The 16,803-nt window shown below is 49.2% G+C and overlaps 6 protein-coding genes across 6 annotated transcripts; 5 read left to right on the plus strand and 1 right to left on the minus strand.

The window, feature by feature from the left end:
• Positions 1 to 2,333: 2,333 nt before the first annotated feature.
• Positions 2,334 to 5,055, plus strand: C8Q69DRAFT_486235 (WD40-repeat-containing domain protein; the record flags this gene model as incomplete). Its single annotated transcript, XM_028631886.1, has 2 exons — positions 2,334 to 3,933; positions 4,472 to 5,055. 2 exons carry the CDS (start codon positions 2,334 to 2,336, stop codon positions 5,053 to 5,055), a joined length of 2,184 nt encoding a protein of 727 aa, XP_028485851.1.
• Positions 5,056 to 8,129: 3,074 nt separating this feature from the next.
• Positions 8,130 to 9,091, plus strand: C8Q69DRAFT_236484 (hypothetical protein). Its single transcript, XM_028626443.1, has one exon. The coding sequence runs from the start codon at positions 8,235 to 8,237 to the stop codon at positions 8,814 to 8,816; it is 582 nt and encodes a 193-aa protein (XP_028485852.1). The 5' UTR covers positions 8,130 to 8,234; the 3' UTR covers positions 8,817 to 9,091.
• Positions 9,092 to 9,429: 338 nt separating this feature from the next.
• C8Q69DRAFT_464419 (putative sulfate transporter) lies at positions 9,430 to 11,293 on the minus strand. The gene has a single exon (XM_028630418.1). The coding sequence runs from the start codon at positions 11,118 to 11,120 to the stop codon at positions 9,807 to 9,809; it is 1,314 nt and encodes a 437-aa protein (XP_028485853.1). The 5' UTR covers positions 11,121 to 11,293; the 3' UTR covers positions 9,430 to 9,806.
• Positions 11,294 to 11,824: 531 nt separating this feature from the next.
• Positions 11,825 to 13,380, plus strand: C8Q69DRAFT_236537 (Alpha/beta hydrolase fold-1). The gene is made up of 3 exons (XM_028626444.1): positions 11,825 to 12,605; positions 12,659 to 12,762; positions 12,828 to 13,380. Exons 1-3 carry the CDS (start codon positions 11,997 to 11,999, stop codon positions 13,063 to 13,065), a joined length of 951 nt encoding a protein of 316 aa, XP_028485854.1. The 5' UTR covers positions 11,825 to 11,996; the 3' UTR covers positions 13,066 to 13,380.
• On the plus strand, positions 13,381 to 14,896 carry C8Q69DRAFT_236479 (hypothetical protein). The gene has a single exon (XM_028626442.1). It carries the CDS (start codon positions 13,695 to 13,697, stop codon positions 14,649 to 14,651), a length of 957 nt encoding a protein of 318 aa, XP_028485855.1. The 5' UTR covers positions 13,381 to 13,694; the 3' UTR covers positions 14,652 to 14,896.
• Positions 14,897 to 16,551, plus strand: C8Q69DRAFT_236471 (Alpha/Beta hydrolase protein). The gene is made up of 2 exons (XM_028626441.1): positions 14,897 to 15,308; positions 15,398 to 16,551. The coding sequence occupies exons 1-2, from the start codon at positions 15,141 to 15,143 to the stop codon at positions 16,223 to 16,225; spliced, it is 996 nt and encodes a 331-aa protein (XP_028485856.1). The 5' UTR covers positions 14,897 to 15,140; the 3' UTR covers positions 16,226 to 16,551.
• The last annotated feature ends 252 nt before the right edge of the window (positions 16,552 to 16,803 follow it).

Raw genomic sequence — 16,803 nt, forward strand, 5'->3', positions numbered from 1 at the left:
CGATCGGGCCCATCACTGACCTCTCGCCCCGTGCTCGACAACGTCGTTGGGCAATTTAGGCGAATATTCGTCGACGAGATCAAGCGCCCGTTGGCATCACGGGCTGTTGTCCGTGGAAGAGCTAGAGCTGGATCTCTGACAGCTCCCGTCGACCACATACGCTCTGCTGATAGGTGCTCGTCCGGTGGAGAGCTGCTACGGGAAGCATGTCCTGTACTTAGCATCGTCAGAACGGGTATCGACAAGACCACGAGCCAATATGTGATGGTTACCTGGCGAGCTACCGAACGACACACAGACACACGGTCCTAGAGCATGTACACTCTTCCAGAAACCCACCCGGAAGGCAGAATCCGGCAAACGCATTCCATCACACTATTGGCATAGGGAGCAGCCTCCATGCATTGTGCACAACCTGAGAAGCATCAGCCTGAAGCTGTCACACTCGCATCCCGTCCGCTTCCAGTAGTTCGCAATGTTTCAAGTCCCTCCAAAGAACTTTTCCCCAGCCTCGACGGGCCCTCTGGCATGCGGAGCCCGAGCCAAGGACGGCCCGCAGAGCCGCTACCCGTTGTCCATTGTCTCTTGCATGCACAAGTCGCTCTGCGGGGATCGAAAAACCCGTCTTAGGACCAACGTATGTATGTACGCCCGTTGGTAATCGCTCACAGCAGGGCAGATAGATCGACAGACAGGCCAGATCTCTGACCTCGCTGGAAGTCGTGGACCGTCGTTCATTTCGGGCACTGGCGGTCAAATCTGGGCACCGCAGGCCTACAGTAGTGCTCTCGATAAAGCAATTGCACACGACCACGCAAGATCAGAGTTATACTGACCGCTCTTCAATCGCTGTTACACATATCCAGTAACTTTCTCTGCCGTTCTACTCAAGCATCACCATCAGGCCCGATGAGAACCATTCCTCCGTTTCCCCAATGGCCGCAGCTCAACTGCTACATCCGGCACCGGTGAGGGAATAGGTGCAGCATGTGTAGACCGTCTAGGCAACGGCATGATCCGGGAACAGGTATAGAAGATCTAGACAAAGCCATTGTCTGGTGATCAATATTATCAGCCTCGTGGTCCTCTGTACAATCCTCGGAGCAATCTAGAGTCTTCATCGCCAGTCTACAAGAAAAATGTAAGAAGCAGATTCTAAGCATATACGGAAAAAAAGCACTGACTACGACCAATGGGATTAAAGGTAATCAGCCTGAGCTCTTTTATTCGCTGATGATCATCTTTCTCGGAAAAAGACGTGGTGATTCTAACCGCCGCCAAATATGATGGCTAACATTCCTGAGGTCCGGCTTGTCGGAATGCCCCTGTCGATCGCAGCCAAGAGCGGTCTTCTCTCTCGAAAAAAAGAAGAGAAGAGTGGAGAGTCAATGTTTTGAAGAGAATTCTATTGTTCTTTAAGCTTGATGGGATTAGGATTCAGACACGAAGTTAATCGCATCCTGCGATGCTTATGGCATAGTGGGATTCATTAGGGTTGATCACGTTCGGGCCCGGGTCCGGGTCCGGATCCATACGAGGATCATCTACCAGATGATTCTATAATTGAGGAAAACAGCTGTGCTGCCATGTCCTTGAAGAATGAGCACAGTCGTTTGACCGGACCTCTGATGGTCAGCTGAGGGGTTAACTGCTATGCACCGTGAAGATCGATCGAACGCATGCGGGTTGAAGAGAATTTAGATGGATAAAAAGTAAGTAAACTGACTCGATAGAATATCTCCTAGAACTTTGCTTCTCGAAAGGAAGACGGTTCAGATAGCCTTGAATGCTGACAGTGTCTCTTTTTTTCAGGGAAGCTGGTGAGAGTCTAGAGTAAACATCAAGTTAGAATACTTAACCCTCTCTAACAAATACATACTACAACATGTGCGCATCTTAGATAAACCAGTGGGATCTATCCGAGATAAGCTTTATCTGATAAATCTCCCAATGGCGAAGCTGCGTACTGATTGATATGTGATAGACTCTATTATTCCGTAGTCCAGTGACCGTTACTGTACATGATTACTGCCTTAGAATTCAGGCATATAAGACGAGGCAGCAACCGTTGATACGCGAAATACAGTATGTTACAGAATATCTTACACTAGCGCTCTTTCGGATTTTCCCCGACTCCTCCTCCGTAAACTTTTTTTGAGATAGCAATATCAGATTCTCCAACTGCGCCGGAGGAGACTTCATTAAAAATTTCATTATCGCACTGTGCCGGACGACCAGGACAGTCGCCGATGGATCGCGTATCACGGTAATAATCCTGCAGACATTTTCGCCCCATCACATTCGATCCGCTCGACTACTATCCCACAGCCACAATGGCTGCCCCCGTCCTGCCTCTTCAGCAGGTCAAGCTGCCGCAGCTGCCGTCGACGAAATTGACGCCCGAACAGCTGTACTGGAGGACGTTCAAGACTCCATTGCTGATCCCCTCGCCGTCGAATAATCCGATCAATTACATCACACAGCCTTCTGCGCCTTCTTCCGCAACAGCCTTTCCTTCCTTGACACAGCCGCCGGATATTTTCACCGTCACGACTGGCGCTCGAGTCCAGATCTACTCGATCCGCACACGAAAACTCCTCAAGACAATCACTCGTTTCGATGACATTGCCCGTGGAACGGACGTGCGACCGGACGGTCGTGTTATCGCGATCGGTGACGATACGGGTACCATTCAGGTTTTCGACGTTGGCTCGCGCGCTATCTTGAAGACATGGAAAGATCACAAGCAGCCCGTATGGGTGACGAAATTCTCACCAAGTGACCCGACTTCCGTCCTCAGTGCCAGTGACGACCGTACAGTGCGGCTGTGGGATTTGCCCAGCGAGAACAGCCAGCGGACGTTTGTCGGACACACGGATTACGTGCGAAGCGGTGCGTTCCTGCCCGGCTCAATGGCGGGCTCTGGAATGATTGTCTCTGGAAGTTATGATTCGACGGTTCGACTGTGGGATTCGAGGGTTGAGGGCCGTGCAGCCATGACGTTCAAGATGCCCGCGCCTATCGAGCAGGTCCTCCCAATGCCTTCTGGAACGACGGTTCTGGCCTCGGCCGATAACCAGATTGCTGTGTTGGATATTGTTGCGGGTAGACCGCTACATATCATCAAGAGCCACCAGAAGACAGTCACGGCGCTGTCGTTGGCGTCGCATGGTGATAGGCTGATCAGTGGTGCCCTGGACGGACATATGAAGGTGTTCGAGACGACGGGATGGAACGTCGTCTCTGGCTCAAAGTACCCATCTCCTATCTTGTCTCTGCGTGTGATCACTTCTGGTGTGGCCCAAGAGGACAAGCACCTCGCAGTTGGTATGCAGTCTGGACTGCTGTCTATCAAGACTAGACTGTCGGGGCAGCAGAAAGTCCGTGAGCGCGAAAGGCAGAAGGAAATGCAGGCTCTGTTGGAGGGTAAGCTGGAAGAGCATGACAGAAAGAAGGCCAAACAAGAGCGACTCCGCGGAAAGGGCTGGGAAAAGCGTCTACGAGGGCGCGATTTCATCGGAGAGGGAGTCGATATCGTCATTGAAGGACAGGACCGAAAAAAGCGCAAGAAGGAACAACCCTGGGAGCATGATCTTCGCAAAGCCAGATATTCCGCTGCCCTGGACCAAGTCCTGGCTCTGAGTGATAAGACTGCTCAGTTGACCCTGTTTACCGCTCTGCGCCATCGCTCTGCTCTTCGCACTGCACTCCAGGGCCGTGACGAGGTGACGCTGGAGCCGGTTCTGAAGTGGGTCTACAAGCACATCTCGGAGCCCAGACTAGTCGAGCTCTGCGTGGAAGTGGCCATGAACGTGCTGGATATCTACTCTGGCAACCTGGGCCAGTCCGTCCAGATCGACAAGCTCGTCGAGCGACTACATCGACGGGTGAGAGATGAGGTCGAAAGAGCGCAGCAGGCGTGGCAGACGAAGGGTATGCTTGATATGCTGAAGGTGTCTTGAGCAACCAGAAAGTGTTTTATCGAAAAGCAAACGAGATCCGGAGCCGAAGAGCTCTTTTCATACCACATACCACTCGATCTATCCTGCGCAGCCCCGACTGAGAGATCAACTGAGACCAGTCAGCACAGACTGTCGCATAGTGCGATCACGGAGACGCTGACACCGCAGTATGGTCATTGGGTGGATGTACAGTACATCTGGGTGACTTACTGGATACCCACGTTTGGAGTTTTGGGGGTATGGGAATGTATGTATTTAGGTAGACAAAAGCGCGACGAGCATTTATCTTTCAGGATGCAAAAAAGCATGGGATAATCGTTATATTTTTTTTAACATATCATTGTGCGAGCAATATCGTGGTGACAGTTGAGAAGATAATCCAGCCCGGATGGGGTTTGCATATATATGGCACTACAACATCAACTACTACCTAGACACTCCTGCCCTGATATAGTCTCGAGAAGCCCTCCCCATTCTCCGGCGGCTGTAACCAATTCCTCTTGTCATAGTCCCATCCCTCCCCGCCCTCAATCACATGAAAGGTATACGCATACCGGCTCTTGGAACTCGTATTCTTCTCACTCTTATGCAGCACATTCCCATGAATCAACACCAACGTGCCAGCTTTAACATCCAGTATCTCAAAGTCCTCATCCGTCTCCTTCCCCGTCTCCTCTTCCTCCATTCCCCTCGGCAGTCCCGGTCCATCGTTATCAATAAACTCCGTCCCACCGACCTCAGGCGGAGCGCGCACGAAACGCCTTCGAATCCGCCCTCCTTTCCGTCCCTTATGCGACCCTTTCCACATACCCAACGTCGCATTTCCAGGACCCGCATCCTGCATGGCAATCCACCACCCAACAGCCGACGGAGGGTTCGTGTACAGAAACTCCGAGTCTCGATGCGGTGGTACCGCGCCCCCGATCCCCGGCTGTTTGCAAATCACCATACTCTGCAGACAGCGAGGGTCGCGGAATCCCAACGACTTGGCGATGGCCGCGTTGCGATCCGAGAGCGTTACGTTCCTGAATGGCTCCGAGAGCGTGTGGAGCGAGTGTCCGATCTTGTTGATGGCGAGGTGTTTCGGTTTTAGTAGCTTCGCCTTTCCCGTCTCCGGGTCAGGGGTTGGGGAGAACGCATCGGGTTCGAAGAAGAATCGGACCTTGTCGCCTGAGGTGAGGAAGTAGTCGTCGCCGACGTGTTTGGCGGCGCGGTCTTCGACGTCGTCGCCGGTCGTGAAGCGCGTGAGAGGGTGAGAGTCGAGCGGGAAGTTCTCGAGGAGGTCGTGGGTAGTGGAGAGGAGGGTGGAGAGTTCTGAGGCGGACAGGTAGTCTGGGATGACGAGGTAGCCGTTGTCGTGGAAGAAGGTGAGTTGGTCTTGCGTGAGGCCAGCAGCTGGAGCGGTCGTTGTCTCAACTGCGGACGGGGCCATTGTTGGGTAGGTAGTTGGGAGGAGTGATGGAGATAGATTATGGTGTTGACTCTGCAGTTTGGAAGGGTTTGTTGTCGTCGTCGCTGGTTCTGTGCAGAGAAGCGTGGGAGAGAATATAAGGGAAGTAGAGGTGAGATGGGAAAGAGAAGAGAAGCGTGAAGCTGGAAGAACAAAAGCGGAGGTGGGGGTTGGAATGAAATAAATGCCTTATCGATAAGATCGGAGCCGTGACAGCGACGGGACTTATTATTGTTTAAGGAGAGCTTCCTCCACGCATCTATTATTAATTGCTGCTCTACATACCAATCCAGCCTATCTTTGGGCTTTTACGAACCGTTATGTTCTACCTAAGAGAATGGCTGGACTGCAGATTCTTGTTCGGACCTCAGAGTACAGGATGGTTCGAACAGTTCCCAAAGTCTCGAGTCGAGTTACCTAGGTAGCAGGCTAGCCTTCATTCAGACCAAGTAGTTAGCTATTAATTCGCGCCTGTTGACCGATGTAGCAGACACAAGCTATCTAGCTACTCGTGCTCGCTCTTTGGCACTGGTTGTGTGACGCTTTTACTGCAGACACAACTCCCCCCAAGCTTCTCTCAGCTTTCTCAGGGGCAGCTTGATTCTCAACCTCGTCGATCTCCAGTCTCGCGGATCTACGCGAGGAACACTCATTTCTCAAGATACGATGAGACGAATATCGCTTCTTTTTCGGCCGAAACCTGGAAGTCTCGCACCGGAAAAGCTGGCCTGCTTCGTTTTAGTGTAGATCCTTATTTCACCTTGTACGAGTAATACGGGCAGCTAAGATAGATAATTTAGGTAGTTATTATAGCATCAGCGTCAACAAGTTATCAGATCCCAGATGCAGTCACGATGACTAGCTATTTCGAGGATCATCATTTGAGTAAAGCCCATATAACCTCATCCGGTTAGTTAGTGAAACACGAGAAGCCCCCTGACTCGAGATGGGACGCGTCTGAGTTATTATTAATGATAATAGTCAGGGACTTTCAGTTAATCCAATTAGGAAAAAAAGAGGCCATAGCATCAGGTTAACTAAACTGGGCAGTGGGTATATCGGGCAAAGGCATCGAAGCTATCTAATCCAGATTAGGAATTTGTAGATTTTTGATCTTGGTGCAGAAGATCGATAAGCATAACTAGCTTAGTCTATGTCTTGCATAAGTAATAATTAACATCTAGTTATGAACATAACATGTGGGTAAGCAGGTAACTACTAACTAACTACTAACTTAGTTATTATTACTCCGTACTTTGTGGATTCTTCTCTTGGGTCTCTTTCTAGAAGGTCGATCTAATAAGGGAACAGCTGAACAAGAATAATAACTGACGGGTTTTTAGTTAACTAACTAACTAACTACTCATTATGGTTAAATCCACTTTCGTGGCGGAGACATATACGCTAGACTGTGGAATAATAATAAGACCCGTCGTTCGGAAGGTGAACGATACCTTTCCGACAAAGGAAGTACGCGTGGATGTTTCAGTGTTCTATAGTTCAGCCTCTTGGCTGACGCCCCTTTATGGATGAGCTTGAGAGAAGGGATTCGGGGTACGCTCGGCTGCTATGTCTCAGGACACTAGTATTATAGACTGATTCAATCATGGAGTTGCGCTGGTGGGTGGTATATGTAGGTATGCTTTGTGTTAACTATAGCGGACATGCACGTTCTTGGATGGCATATGGTGATTCCTGGAATAGAATCCCATTTGTAGGACCAGGGTGTCTGCTTCACTACAGTTCAAGAAAGAGAAGATAGACTGCTGCTATGTATTCACTACTTCGTAAATGTGTCTATTGGAATTTCCATTCCGGAGGGATATCATACTGGGAGATATCATCCCTCGAGGCAAGACCAGACAGACACTTACTGCAAGTCAAGACTTGGGGCTATAGTACGAATACAGATAACTCAGACTCATTTTCGCTAAAATTAAGAAGGTAGGATGATGTTTCAACTATCTGATAGCATAGTGACGAGCGGTTGGAAGACGAATTCCCCATATTCACGAGCTATCAAACCAGCCACCGTCTCTTCCCATACATACTGGCAGGCCTTGAGGGAGGAAATAATAATCGCCGTCACAACTCTACCATGAAATGCATACCTCAGCTGCGTGCTACTGATGACACGAAGTTCTGATGCAGAATCATGACAGATCCATTTCTGAACCGAGGAACAATTACGGGGCAGAACACCTCATTTCCAGTCTTCACAAAGAGCCACCCTATACAGAGCGAATAACACAGTAGAATATCAAAAAATAGAATCCTGACGAAGACACTCCGCACTCTCGAACGTAAACGAAACCCCGTGGAGGCGGTGGCTGGTGGTCAATACATCATCACTTCTCCGCCGACCCGACTCCATGGGATAGCTACCGACTGACATCCATCATCAACGGCAGGACAACTGGACAGGAATGACACTTTGCAAACAGGAACCATGAACCATGACCTTTATCACCAACACCAATGGAATCGTCAGGCACAGGCGTCTATCTGCCAGTTGTGTTCGTCGCCTCATCTTTCTTGCAGTGGAACATGATGTCAAACCCGATCATCAGTTGAGTGCGCCTACGGCTTGCTCGCCACGGGCCAGAATATAAACGCGCTGCAAACCTTGGTGAAACAGATGAGGGATGCCGAGAAGGATGCTATCCATGGTCAGTCGACGACTTTGTTCTATCGATACAACAATCTGTGTCTTCTGATCTCACGCATTCCTTTTGCGTCTTGTTACAGAGCAAACAAGCATAATCCCATCAGATCTGTTTCGCGATTAAGATACTAGATATCCATCTTCGCAACATTCCAGAATGACCGATACGTACAGCAGCTCGTCCTACTTCTACAGCTCCGCAACGAATACCAGCGACGGCTCCTCAACAACCGGTCACCGATATACAACGTCCTCCCACACCGATCCCAACGGAAATACCATCGTGCGCACAGCACATCAGGACCTCGGCGCGCCGGCCGTTATCGAAGAGCGCCGTTACGATCGGACAGGGCAGCAGTTACTGCTAGACACTGGCACCGGCGTGGCTGCCGGAACGAGACGAATCGAAGATCTAGGATCTTACGACGCAACAGGAGCGACAATGTCTGACCCAGGCACGACTTACGGTACTGAGAACGTTGGAACAGCGGCAGATGCGACGGCGGGAACTGCATACGGCAGCGATACTGTCGGTCCCAGCACCAACGAATACGATCAGCATCTCGACTATGACACCGACGGACATAGGAGACATCATAGAGAAAAGCAGGATTCAGAAGGCCGCTGGTATCATCGAGATGTTGACCGGGAAAAGTCAGATCCCTCGAGCGGACATGTACATCGGGAATATTCGAATCCGAATACGGGGAGGTCTTCTCATACCGATTACGAGTTCTGAGTTTGATTGAGAACCGGCATGGACTGCGGCCACTCGTTTGGCACGCTCTACACTCTTTGGGTATATTATAAGAGTTTACGAATTATGAAGCCTTGAGCGTTGGTTTTGTCTTACGGAAGAAAAAAAAGAAAAAGAAAAAGAAAAAGACACGAATGACTAGGCATAGATTCTCGGCATTCCTTTGGTATACGAAGTTACGACTCATATGAAGCGTTAAGCGTCGCTTTTTCGCTTTTTGTTTTCAATACCATGAAAAAACACAAAAACAACTTGCATCGACATTGGACACCATTTGGTACAGATGTTTACGAGCTATGAAGCATTTACCGCGTTGAGCGTTATTCTTATCTTCTATGGTACAAAAAGCAAAAAGACCGGCATGAAAATTGGACACTCGTTTGGTATATGATTTACGAGTCACGAAGCATGTAGCGTGGTTTCTACTTTTGTCTAAGAAAAATAAAAGCAAAAGGAAAAAAATGTTCGCTCGAGAAATGAAGACCAAGCGGGCATTGCTGTGCGATTTTTTTGTCTCTTTGGAAGCAGTGTTTATAGTTTACAAGAATGCCTACAAATGACTTCGATCGATTTTAGAACCAAATTGATACAGCAGCCGCTATAGTTTACAACGTAATCTGAACGAATCCAAGTAGACTTAGAGAGCGATCCATTATACAGTAAATACCAATTGCATGTTGATACTATGTATGAAGCGTGTTTGTTATTTGTATAGCTGGTAAAGTCATGGCAGAACATCTCTCATATATTGTCGCGTCAGTCATGATAGTCCTTTCAAACGCCCAAAGTGCAAAAATATGTGCATGTTGTAGATCAATAGCATCCATGTATCTGTGAGCACATGTCGGATGGATTTGAGATAGGTATTGGCATGGGAGAGACGACCGTCTGTGCTTTAATTGTGCATCTTCTGCGTGTCGTCAATAAACCAAGGCGCTTGCACCGAAAGAACTATATTGCCAAAAGTTATTCTCAGACTCTGAGCCTGCCATACGTCAAGCGTTCTCTGATCTTCGTGAACAAGCCTGGCAACTGGTAACTCCAGTGGCACAGCATGCCGGCAACGAATCCGATAGCATCGTTCTTGAATCCAACGAGCAGGCCAACGGTCACAATCATAACAGTCCATCTCTTCTTGCGCTCATAGTCAGTGAGAATCGGACCAATCGCCTGTTCTGAGTCTCCAATGATACCCGGAGCCTTGCCAGCAAGGTCTCGAGCGCCTGTTGTGTTCAGGCTTTCACCCACACTGGCTAGTTCGAGGCCCGCAGCAATGACCATGACGCCCAATAGAGCTGATGGAAATTGCTTCAGCAGACTGACAAGGGATTCACCAAAGAACAGGCCAACTATCATCTTTAGGGCTCCCAAGATGATGATGCTGGCGCCAGAACGGGCTCCAAACCGGTACTGGGCCGCCAACCCGCCAGATCCGTGACAGACAGGCATAGCACCAAACCAGCAACCGAAAAGGTTCATTCCTGCGACACTGAGACCGATAGAAGTAATCGAAGGTGTTTGAACACCCGGCAACAGGTCCGCTGCGAGGTGGACGACTGCGATCACAGAATTAAGCGTCGTAAGCGGGAGCTGGCCAATGCCAGCACCAATTGCGCCTGTTTTCCAGTCGCTGCCTACTGGGATAGTCATATGCGGTCTCCAGAACTCCAGTGATGGGAGACTGCCCGATTGCGCAGTGACAATGATGGCGAAGACCAAGCCAACCGCGAAAACGATTAGAGCATATGGCACAGTGCGATATGAATTCGTGATGATTAGGAATAAAAACGCAACAATAGCCCAGATCAAATTGTCTGCCCAGGATGGATAGATCCATCCCAACGAGGCGATTAGTTTTCCGGCTGACGCGATGATGAGGGACAGGCCGGCTCCTAGCTGGATACCCTTGACCACTGGGATCGGAATGACATCTGAAAACCAGCGTAGAAGACCAGTAACACTGAAGACAAGAATACAAGCGGCCACAAAAACGCCTGCGGCCGCGATTTCGCCGTTGCTGAAAGACCTGGCAATAGCAACGGCGGCGATCGCCTTCATAGGCTGCACGGGCAGCGGGATGCCAAAGAAAAGCCCGGTGAGTATATTGAAAACCCCCGAAAAGATAAGAGTGCTGGACAAGGAAATCGTGCCATTCAGAGCCAGAGCAATGGCAATAGGAAGGAAGGTGCCCAGATCCCCAAGAGCGCCAGAGATCTCAGATACTGGCCGCGACTTTAGTTTCCGGAGGTTGCGGGCGGAGATCTGGCGAAACGTGCTGGCCGCCATGGCGGGAACGAGGCGCGGGGATAATCAACAAAGAGATGCAATATTGGACAGGTCTATCCCTGATTATGCTGAGGATGGAGCCTCTGAGAATACACGACGGCAAGGGGTTGTTAAAGAGACTGGAGAAAGCTACCACCTCGCGATCAAAGGATGAAGGAGAATGAGATGATGCATGCACCTCCGCGGAGAACTTGATCAGCGAGATCTAAGATCTTGGCTCCACTAAGTAGTTAGCAATGCAGCAAATGGCCGTCACACGATCACCACAATCCTGAATCCGATCGACCTGGAGTCTGAATCAGCATTATCTACTATCATTTACAAGTTACAACCTGCTGGTGCTGTAGAAATTCCATGTGTACAATGTCAGGGACCCCATCTAGCCGACAACCAGTTATGACGGTAAGAAGCGGACGATATCGTCACCCACTTACGACCACTCGACCCAAAAGAAGGATTCTCCAGCTTGATCTCTCCAGATCTGACATAGAACAAAGACTGACGGGCTTTGATGGCCTGGCTTTGTTATAATCGTCGAGGACTGAGCCCCCTAAAGCCACCTTCTTTCGGAACAAAGCCCAAGAACGAACTGAGACCTTGCAGAATGGAGTTTTTGATGGGACTCTCAGTCGTTCGATGGCCTCGAGAGGTATTGAAATTCACTCACTTATGGTTACAAGCGGCGCTTTTCCATCAAGTCACTTTTCTTTCACTGCCCAAGTGATCTGTCGCCCCTTCCCAACAGATTGAGACAGGGGTCATCTCTGATCCTATTCTTCGGTGGTTTCACTTGCGGTGCTGCTCTGCAAACTTCTCGTGAATCAAGTCCATATTGAAGCATCTCATCTCCCTCATTTGACCGATTCAACTGCAGATATGGCTTCTACTGCCATTATGGATGAGCGCTCGGGACTGAAGCACTTTGAACGTGACAACCCGATGGCTCACTCGAAACCTACTTTGGTTCTTGTCCATGGGGGCTGGCAAGGGCCGTCTTTATGGACCTACGTGATCCCTCTGTTAGAAAGAGCCGGCTACGCAACGTACCCAGTGACCCTGGTGTCCCCAGACAGCGACCCTCCAGTCGAGGACTTCACAGCTGACGTCGAAGTTGTTAGAAGAGCCGTCGATACACTACTCGAGTGTGGCAAAGATGTTATATTAGTGCTATTTTCTTATGCAGGTTACGTGGGATGCGAGGCACTCAAGTCATTCCATGATGAACAAAGTACTCCTCTGCAGAATGCGGCGCAGAATACGGGTCCGGATGGAGGCGTCGACAAAAAGTCTGCAAAGAAAACTGATCTTCCATCATGGTTTGCCAGACCTCGACGCGGAAAGATCTTGCATATCGCCTTTATAGCGTCGTATATTGTCGCACCGGGAATGACACTTTGGAGCCCAAGGAAAGGCGACTGCCTCCCTGGAATGGAGAATAAGGTAAGCATCCGCAAAGTACATGTTATCTATTACGACCGGCATATAGTGAGAAGCAAGGGTCCCATCGACACCACAGCACATACTAACAGGGAGATTAGGACGGAGTGGTGCGCGTTCTGGATGGGCCAGAACGTTTCTTCAGTGACTTGCCGCGGCCGATTGCTGAGTTCTGGGCCACAAAGCTCAGGAGCCAACCTATAAAGTATGTGTATACACTTTGCCAGGTCTTGCCTCGAATGCGTCAAGTTGTTTGCTAATAGTCCAAAGGTCCTTTTATTCCAGATTTACCTACCCGGCTTATCTCTACTACCCGACCTCTTATCTCGCTTGCATTGATGACAAGGCCCTTGCATACAAAATCCAAGACCGTATGGCCAAGCTTGCTAAGATCGATCCGGATAGGGTTGTGAGAGTGAGGTCTGGCCACATGGTGATGGTCAGTCAGCCGATGGCTGTAGCCAAGTTCTTGCGTCAAGCGGCAGGAGAGACATTCAGCGTTCTTTAACGGAGTCTCTATGCCTGACGAGGAGGATACTTGATCTTCAGTTACCATGGCTCTGTCCTATTTGACTCCTTACAAGGGACTCTGTCTGCCTAAAGCGAATATGTCGACATTCTATGCAGTCTTTGTGGAAGTCGCTGATAAGGATCGTTAGATCGACAGGAACTTAGTCACTAGCGACGTCCAAATAATAGTTCAACAAATGATTAAAGAGGCACTTCTTTCTATAAGCACCATTGATCATGGCTCCAAAAAATCCAGAATAGACCATTACTAATATCGGTTGCTAAAAAGCTTACCCTCATTAGCCTGTCTTGCGTCCAGTGAGGTTTTCTGATATCAGCTCGCAGACCCAGCGATCCCAATACCGGCTAAATTGCTTCGCACCCCATTGACCGTGCACGCGGAATATCATTTTCGATAAGCGGTCTCGTTCAGCGCCCGCGGGACAGCCGTTGAATCTAAGTATCGAATCTGAGCGTAAGATGAACCCCGCTTTGCGCCTCATCCCGAATTTGCTTCTCCATGTAAAAAAGCTTGCCGTAGCGATAAACATCTAGAAACGACCCCGCAACAGCTCCAATCTCTCCGCTCAACAGCTAGGAGACGCATGACGGTGAAGGCACCTGCACATGTATAGGACGTTGCACACCATGGGCAAAAGGATTGTGTTCACTGGCGGTTCCGGCAAGGCTGGCCGTCATTGTATTCCCTACTTGCTATCCAAGGGACACCAAGTGTTGAACTTGGACCTCGTCCCGCTGCCCAACCCTGACGGTGTTGGACTTAACCCAGACGTGTATACGCTCAAATGTGACCTCACAGAGAGCGGACAGGTCTTCAATGCCCTCTCGTCGCATTTTCATATGGGCGAGTACGAGATCGAGCGAAAGCTAGGCCAGGAAAGTCCAACTGTTCTTCCAGATGCCGTGATTCACTTCGCAGCCTATGCGCGCAACATGCTCGTTCCCGACAATGAAACCTTCAAGGCCAATGTGACAGCTACGTATAATGTCATCGAGGCCGCCTGCAAGCTAGGAATCAAGAAAGTCATTATCGCTAGCTCCGAAACGACGTACGGAGTCTGCTTCACGCAGGGTGACTCTGACTATCATTCGTTCCCGCTGGAGGAGGACTACGACACCGATCCAATGGACTCGTACGCTCTGAGCAAGCTCTGCGGCGAGAAAGTCGCTCGTGGATTCGCTCGTCGCTTCAACACCGATATCTATGCCCTCAGAGTCGGAAACGTCGTCGAGCCTCACGAGTACGCACGAGATTTCCCGAAATACATCAAGAACCCTGAGATCCGCAAGAGAAACGCCTGGAGCTACATCGATGCTCGAGACCTAGGCCAGATCTGTGACCTGTGTGTAGCCAAGGATGGGCTGGGTTTCCAGGTCTTCAACGCCACGAACGACACTATCACGACAGACATCCCGACAGAAGAGTTCTTGAAGAAGTATTGCCCGAATGTGCCGATTACTCGGAAAATGGGCGAGTGGGAAGCCCCGCTGAGCAATAGGAAGATTAGGGAGGTTTTAGGATTCAAGGATGTTCATAACTGGAGAAAGTATATAAATGGCTAAAGGTTTGACATAGTTTAAATACTATGCAATAATGTGTGTCCAATACTAGAATCACGTACGGCAAGGAAACTGAACATCTAATTGGGACTTGTTATTATTATCGTTTATGGACAGCGACACTGCGGGGTTTTTATCTCGGCTGACAAATTCGCGGATGCGAACATAAGTTAGTTATTTCGGGCATATCCCGGGCGAGATTAAAGCCTCCGGCGCGAATGACCTTGGATACGAGTAATTTAGAGCAGACAAACATGAGGGGCAGTGTGGATCGGAGTAAGTAGTGTCGCACCAAGACATTATTTCCATGATGCAGCTTCCAGGTATTACCAAATCAGCTCAGTTCTCTTTCTGAATTTGCTACATTTCATTTTCGTGCGGATATAGAAAGGGATATTAGATTCTCCTCTCGACCATATGGTGAATTGAACTTATCGTATTCAGACTTGACAATAAGCTCTGAGATAGCACATTTCAAAGAGAACCGCAACCATGGGTGAAGCACCTGAAGCAGGCCGCGAGAAGATTGCGAACTTCCATTTGATCCAACTGGACTACAAGCAGTTCGGTGGTCATGGAATTCGCGCGGATATCTTAATACCAAAGGCTCCCTTCCAGGGCAAGAGACCAGTTATCGCCCGTTTCCACGGCGGTGGGTTGGTGAGAACCCTTTAGTTACAATTTATTAACCAGCCTACCGTCACGTATTTCTCTGGCAAACTGAATCACATTGACTGATAAATTTACAGATTGCTGGTGACTCTATGTACCTCGATTGGATGCCCCAATGGCTACTTCAACTTGCAGATCGACATTCAGCCGTCATAGTTTCTCCAAACTACAGACTACTACCGGAGGCGACAGGGGTAGATATTCTTGATGACATCGAAGAATTCTGGTCATGGCTTCATTCGCCTTCACTTGCTGAGACGCTCAAGAACCACGAATCTAAAACAGAGCTGGCCTTATCCAGAATCATAACAGCAGGCGACTCAGCCGGAGGCCTGCTCAGTATCTATCTCGCTTTATCTCATCCCGATGAGATCCGCGCGGCAACGGCGGCTTACCCCATGGTGGACATGCGTGAGCCGAGTTATCGCACTCCCCCGAATAGAGTGATGTTTGGCACGCCTGTACTTCCCTCTTCGACCATTACGGACCATCTAGCTAAGATGAAACCTGAGGATGCTGCATTGACATATCCCCCACCAGAGAGGTTTCCACTCTTCATTGCAGCAATGCAGCACGGAAGAGTTCTGGAGTTCTACGAGCGGGGATCGGAGAACTCTCCACGGAAAGATGATCTGTTCCTAGTAGAAAGACTAGAGAAAGAAGGTGCGAAGCTGCCACGCGGTGGGATTTGTATATTTCATGGCACTGAGGATTCTGTGGTTCTTGCTCGTGGCAGCGAGAGGTTCATTGCAAAGGCCAAGGAGGTCATGAAGGGGAAGCAGGGTGGCGATAAACTCGTTCTGGCGCTTCGACCAGGAGAACATGGATTTGATGGCGATACTAACCTTGATGATCAATGGCTAAAAGAGGCCCTTGAACCTGCTGTGGAGGCTTGGTTGGAATAAAGGCCACCGTTACTTGTCTGGCTTTCACAACTCCTTTGAAGCGTCGCTGCTTGTACCCGAAATAGTGTCCCCTTAAGAAACGTCGTGCGCAAAGAAAGCAATGAAAGAAAAAGAAAGAAAGAAAAAAGATGCTTCCCCCTTCATTCTCTATATATATGTATTTTCTCTTTGTTTATGGCTAGTTGTAGCATGACGACTGATTTCACATAGTTACCACCGTTATCTGCAAGGGTGAAATAGATCGCTTGAGTCAGGGCACGGTTGTATTCAATGCTCGAGTTGCACAACGGCGATGACTTCGAGGACTATATGACTCGTCAACTGACTCACGTATACAGGCTACAGTATTCAAATATATTTATATCATCGTATATGTTCCTTATTGTACATTTTCATCGAAAGCATTTCTCTACCGAAAGCAGTCAGATAACCCACATCAACGATCCTAAACCGTCTCGCATATGTTCTAAACCATCTAAAATCATAGATTCTCAACAGATGTCTTCGGAAAAGAATATCAGGCCGCAGACCAGGTCAAAACTTCTCTCTCTTCCTTGTGAGTTAAGGCTGGTGATATA

The sequence above is a fragment of the Paecilomyces variotii genome (assembly GCF_004022145.1).
Source record: "Paecilomyces variotii strain CBS 101075 chromosome Unknown C8Q69scaffold_4, whole genome shotgun sequence".
NCBI lineage: Eukaryota > Fungi > Ascomycota > Eurotiomycetes > Eurotiales > Thermoascaceae > Paecilomyces > Paecilomyces variotii.

What these genes read in the sequence shown, in the direction of transcription:
- C8Q69DRAFT_236484 (XM_028626443.1), top strand. Translation starts at nt 8,235, where the DNA reads ATGACCGATACGTACAGCAGCTCGTCCTACTTCTACAGCTCCGCAACG.
- C8Q69DRAFT_464419 (XM_028630418.1), bottom strand. Translation starts at nt 11,120, where the DNA reads ATGGCGGCCAGCACGTTTCGCCAGATCTCCGCCCGCAACCTCCGGAAA.
- C8Q69DRAFT_236537 (XM_028626444.1), top strand. Translation starts at nt 11,997, where the DNA reads ATGGCTTCTACTGCCATTATGGATGAGCGCTCGGGACTGAAGCACTTT. An exon ending in TCTATTACGACCGGCATATA is followed by an intron (nt 12,606 to 12,658) that starts GTGAGAAGCAAG and finishes CAGGGAGATTAG; the next exon opens with GACGGAGTGGTGCGCGTTCT. An exon ending in CTCAGGAGCCAACCTATAAA is followed by an intron (nt 12,763 to 12,827) that starts GTATGTGTATAC and finishes AATAGTCCAAAG; the next exon opens with GTCCTTTTATTCCAGATTTA.
- C8Q69DRAFT_236479 (XM_028626442.1), top strand. Translation starts at nt 13,695, where the DNA reads ATGTATAGGACGTTGCACACCATGGGCAAAAGGATTGTGTTCACTGGC.
- C8Q69DRAFT_236471 (XM_028626441.1), top strand. Translation starts at nt 15,141, where the DNA reads ATGGGTGAAGCACCTGAAGCAGGCCGCGAGAAGATTGCGAACTTCCAT. An exon ending in GTTTCCACGGCGGTGGGTTG is followed by an intron (nt 15,309 to 15,397) that starts GTGAGAACCCTT and finishes ATAAATTTACAG; the next exon opens with ATTGCTGGTGACTCTATGTA.